The 5,805-nt window shown below is 39.9% G+C and overlaps 1 protein-coding gene across 1 annotated transcript in view; it reads right to left on the bottom strand.

Annotated features, from left to right (window-relative positions):
• Positions 1–5,805, bottom strand: part of BMPER (BMP binding endothelial regulator) — a 149,388-nt gene that overhangs the window by 74,201 nt on the left and 69,382 nt on the right. The window contains 1 exon segment of the mRNA XM_010007753.1: positions 3–39. Coding sequence (XP_010006055.1) covers positions 3–39 — 37 coding nt within the window.

The following is a 5,805-nucleotide window of genomic DNA, read 5'->3' as shown; positions in this document are numbered from 1 at the left end:
GCTGGGGCAGACTTCTTGGATGCACTGTGTTCTGCCACCCTGAAGGAAAATAGGCTCAGTTAGAAAAAAATTAAAGCCATACGTCAAGTAGATGTGTATGCACCCACACAGACTGGTAATAAGTTTTGCAAAAGCCTTAGCAAAGGCAGCATTTGCCAACAGAAATTTCTGCTTGCATCAGGCATATGAGGAACATGTACAACTGTCTTCCAACACTTTCTATATTACTTGCAGAGACCTTGGGTTATTCATACTCCTTTCACTCTCTCAAGCAATGAGTGTAACAGCTGAAGAAACAGCATCTTTCTATGATATTTTTGGTGTGGATATGAGAAAACCAGGGAGAATAAAATCATTATCCATGAACCTTTCCAGACAATCAAAAAAGTTATTGAGCAATTTTTTACGTTATTCTTCACCTCCTGTGCTTTGCCCTTCTATGCTTGATGGGGCAGGGATCAGGTGCTGAAGCAAGATGAGAGCAGGTGTTCTTCCACTATGCCCATGACCTCAGATATCAAATCAGCCAAAATCTCTTAAGAAAGCACATTCTTCTTAGCCTCCAAGTCTAACTATACAAACCCAGGTCTGCTTCCTTCAGAGGACTGAAAATCAAGAAGGTACATGAACTTCTGGGAATGAATGTGGCAAAAAAAGAGAAAAATCTAAGTAATCTGGACTGGCTATATCCTGGTGTATCAACGAATAGCAGGAACAGAAAGAGGCAAAAAGCACAGCAAAGGCAGAAACACAGAATATACATCTAAGATAAAGTCAGCGGAAAGTTGTTTTTTTTTTTTTCATTCTGTGCTGTTGCCTGATGACTTAACCATGCTTATAGAATACTGCATTTAGCTCTGGACCCTCTGCCAACATGTACTCCATACACTCATAAGAAGTCCAGGATGTAAAACTTTAAAAATCAGTCGGCCTTTGTCTTAGCAAGAAAAGTTGGCCCTTTTCATCTGACTGCCTTGCCGTATTTGTCACATAGGGCTGCAGGCTCATCCCAACAATAAGCTTTGTGTTTCTGGATGTTGTGATGGAAGACTTATGAACAGCCTCCTCCCACCTACACACTGGCTGCCTCTCAGGGTTCCCTGGGGAAAGATGGAAAAAGCTGTTCATTTTGAAGAGCTCTGTACCTGAAATGATGGTATGCCATTCTGCTCCTAATGACCTTAGTGAATCATGTAGAAGCTTTTACATACAAGCAGACCCACACATACATTATTTTACAGAAAATAACATACTGACTGTACCCTCATTCTGTAATAAGTTTTCAGGCACTGAAGTCTACCTGTCCCATGGGGCTCCCAAAGCATCCTGAACGCACATGGCTAAGGACCGCTCGTAATTCTTTCACTGCGGCATGCAAGAACACAGAGTTTATTGTAGACTGAAATGTCTGCCCTAAATTAAGGGTCAGACCAGAAACTTTACAAAACAAAATCAACTCTTCACTGATGTTCCTTGTGATGCTCAGGGAATAGCTCTGTGAGAAGAGACACAGGTGCAGAATGAGAAAGAAAATACCAAAGAAGGGCTCTGTCAAGCAAGTCCCATCATTCAGCCCAGGGAAAACGGCTAAGAAAGACGAAGTTCAAACTTCAGTGACAATTCAGTAAATGGGAAAGTAGGACATGGAGACTTCAGCTGTGCTGGTGACAGGATACAGTGACACATCCATGGAAGATACAGCAATGCCCCAACACATGATAAACACAGATCTTTTCTTGCACAGATCTTGCCATTGCCTTTGCAACTGGTCATATAGGTTGTTGGGTTTTTTTAATACAAAATAAGAATAAGATAATAAGAATAAGAATAATAAGAAATACCTCTTCGTTTCAGCTTTTTGTTTATAGCTCCTTTTTACCTTTTGTACTGCCCCCTCCACTGTGAAAAACTAAGTCCAGCTGCATCTCTCTCTTTACTCCATTGCCATTCAATGCTGCTTTTTAACACCAAATTTTTTTTCTACCTTGCTGCTGACCCAGATAGGCTCTTTCAGGCTTGAATATCATGCTAGGGTACGAGTTTGAAAACAGTCTGAAAAAATCTAACTGTACCATTCAAAGTAAGAATAATTCTACTTGCCCTAAAGAGCTTAGAGAAATAGTTCTTTGGGCACTACAAGGAAATGTCAAAACCTACACAATATTTCTTTCTCAGTCTTTTCAATTCAAAACTCACAAAGCATTCAGAACATCAGCTTTCAAAGCAGGATTAGCTAGTGCTGCCAGCACTTTAAATTGCACGGAATAGAGCTGTGTAGAAAAAACAGTGCAACAAAAGTTCAACAAAAAAATCAAGGGAAAAAATAACTCCAGAGAGCAAAAAGATTAACTCTGGATGGCCTAAGCCTGGGTGGGAACTGCACAGTAAACACCTTGCCTCCTCCACCTCACAATTATATCTACAGCTTTTAGCTCACATTTCCCTGTTGAGCATAACATCTCCCAGGCAGCCAGAACATTCCAGGTCCAAAGCAACACCTTCCAGTAAAAATCAAACCTGAATTGGAAACCAGCACAGATCAAGAAAGTAAAAGTGACATCTGCTTCCTTTCAGAAATGCTATGCAAGTCCTAGGCAAATACATCCTTGAGCGATAGTTACATGAAGTCTTAATCAGGGGCTGCTGCTGCAGTTCACAGTCCTCTGGAGGCAATAGAATTTGTAAGAAATCTGCAGCCTACAATTAAAAGATTCACTTTCCATTTCAGAGACAGACAAAAACACTATAACTCCTGCTGCCACCTTGTATTTGCAAAATAAAGCAAGAGGCTCCCTGGTATCGGCTCAGAGGGTAGTATGGACTGAGTCATCATCTCATCTCAGCAGCTTTCTCAAGAGACAGAAGAGAGGGGAAGATGAAAAAGCACTTTCTAAATCTCCCATGAGAAGTCTTTCTTTGAGAAAGACAGAGAACGACTCTTTCATAAAACAAAAGCACAGAGCTAGTATAGCTACCAGACCACCCATTTCTACTAAGCTCCTACCTCAACTCTGATACTTCACTGTTCAATAAGGACAGAAGAAACTTGGCAGAGTTGAGAGACACGCCCATCCACACTGTGGTTGACTTTGCCGGAGACACTGGATTAAGGACAGAATGTAGTTTCTGGGCAGGCTACCCACATGCGTGGTACAGAGAATGTATGCAGCTTGTGTGTTAGAAGACAAGAAAAATGTCTGCAGAAAAACCTGTCTGTCCAAAACCTCCCCAAAGGTTAGGAGCCTGCTGCAATTAATCTCCAAAACCCTTAGGTCTACCATCAGAAGAACAGTGAGCACAGACAGTAGAGCTGCCCTTGTCATAAGTAGATTTTGAAAGTAGTAAAGAAATTCCATGAGGACAGAGGTATCTATACTCCCAATTTGTTTGCTACTGACAACAACCATGTCTAAACTTAATATTTTCTATACATGTTCTTTAAGGTTAACCAGGATTAACAAGAATCATGTTTCTTGTGGGCATCTCTTTTTCCATTTTACTTTCAGGGTTTATCTCTGTGCTTTACCGAAACTATAAATCATCTAAAAAAGATTCCTCCCTAGTTTTACCCTATGTTCACCTTGTGCTTGAAAGACACTGCTAATCCTCCAACAGAAGTAAAATTTCCATTGATTTTGCAGAATATTTTGTCTAAGTGCAGGCATTAGTATTCAGCTCACAATGGTCTGTAGGCATTTATTTTTAATTTTCATTCTAGAAGAAGTGTGTAAGGTTTCATTTTCTACCAGTGAGGATATGCAGGGGAAAAAAAAAAATTATAAATATAAAAATTACATTCCTCTCAACTCCAGAATACATATTCCAGAGATTTAGAGCAAGGTCAAATCCACAATGTAGCCTCGGCAGGGGTTGCTGTAAGAACTAAGACAGATGTTGAAGGTTGTCTCCAGCAATGAATAAAGATTTTATACCACCAGCATGAAAAATACTTTTGAAAGTTCAAGTGGGTCACTACTGAGCAAGTCTGCCCCATGCCAGTGGCAAGAGAAGTCAAATAAACACACAGCTGTATGACTGTTTGTCTTCAACCGCTGTAGCACAGTGCAGGTCACTACAGCCACCATGAGCATATTAAGAGACTTCATCATTTTTGTGACAGCAAAGGCATAAAAGCAATGAACAGAAATCTGTAGATAAAGAGGTAGACATATCATTTGAGAGACAAATAATCATGAATATTACAATCCTGAAAAAAAAAAGATTCAAGCATACCATGACTTCTATTTCACTACACCGCACTCACTGATGCGTATAAGGCTTCCTACGTGAATTGGATAGTATATTGGCAGGCACACACTTGCTGGTCACCAGGAGCTCTGTTTGACATATTAAGTACTGGGTGATAGTAAAGACTTGCATTGCCTTCCAAACATGTATTAAATACATAAAACAGGTCAGCAACATGTCCTATGCAAACATCTTCAAAATGTCCCTGCAATCACATGCTTGTAAACCCATATCTTGAGTATACAATCAGATGTATATACCCCAATGTGTCTTGTAAATTGACTTCAGACACAAAAGTGAGACAATACCACATTCAGAGCGTGGTTTTAGTCTGGAAATAAAAGATGTGCTCTCTCCCAAATCAGATGAAAGACACACCGGTTCTTGTAAGGATGCTGGTGCATTATGTGGCAAACAATCTCTGGGAGTAACTTCACCTTAACACAGTGTGTTAGGTTCCCTGAAATAGCAGTGTTGTGCACAGGGAGAGTTCCCTGGAAGGGTCACAGGAGGGAGAAGGGTTTTAGGAAAGGCAGAAAGTAGCAAAACAGTCCACAGCATGAAAGCAAACAAGTACATCAATCAGTTCAGCAAACAGACAGGCAGACAAGCCAGAGCTTCCCACATCCCTGAAGCCTGATCTATTGTCTAGACTAGGATTTTAAAAATGCCTCCTTAGAAAGTATTGGATAAAATTCAGAATAGGGAGATCTTGAGCTTCAGTTCAAAACAGCAAGTATTTATACTGCCTTGTGTGTGCTAGATTTTTAAACTCTGGCTCTAGATCTCAAACTCTATTTGCTGACATATCACTGCTATAGGAAGGCTTTAGAAAGTGATCCTAATGACAGTCTGAACTGGTATGCTAAGAACTGCATGTGCAGCAAATGCTCTAAAGAGCCCACCTTCATTTTAATACCAGATCATGCAGATGAGTATGCATATTATTTATTGTCTTAAATGTATTGAAAATTACCTAAAATCTATACAGATTAGAATTGGTAAACTAAAAGATTCTTCTGAATAAACTTCTGGAGAAAACTCTGGGGCAAAGTAAAAGCATAATTCTTAAACTATCCTTTTTCACTGTTTTCTCTCAGTGTAATGCAGTCATTCTTTGACACAGGCAAGAAAAGCCTGAAGAATTCCATCAGTTTCTGGCACGTAAGAATTTTACTCTACCTCCTCTCCCTCCTTGTGCACATTTATTTTACAAGTACTTAGGTGGATTGTTTGTGTCATCAACAAGCTGTAGGAATAAGAAAGTTTGATCAGTTGTCTCCAGCTAATGTAAATTCATGTCCCTGAGCTCCTAGCAAATTGCAACTGTGGTTGCAAAGTGTCACAGAATTAGAACATCTTGACCTAAAATCAGGAAATGAAAAGCCTCCCTCTTTTGGAAGTTAATCTGTATGTGGCTGCATCCAGCTACTGAGGAATTAACTACATTATCCATTAGTTAGTAATTTAGGGTAGGGTGAAGCCTCTAAATTCTGTCATGTTTTCCATCAACCAAATACCATTAATTCAAAGTGACTCATGTAAGTGTCAAACCCA

This window comes from Chaetura pelagica, unplaced genomic scaffold (assembly GCF_000747805.2).
Source record: "Chaetura pelagica isolate M959 unplaced genomic scaffold, ChaPel_1.0 scaffold502, whole genome shotgun sequence".
NCBI lineage: Eukaryota > Metazoa > Chordata > Aves > Apodiformes > Apodidae > Chaetura > Chaetura pelagica.
This window is presented reverse-complemented; position numbering and strand designations above follow the sequence as displayed.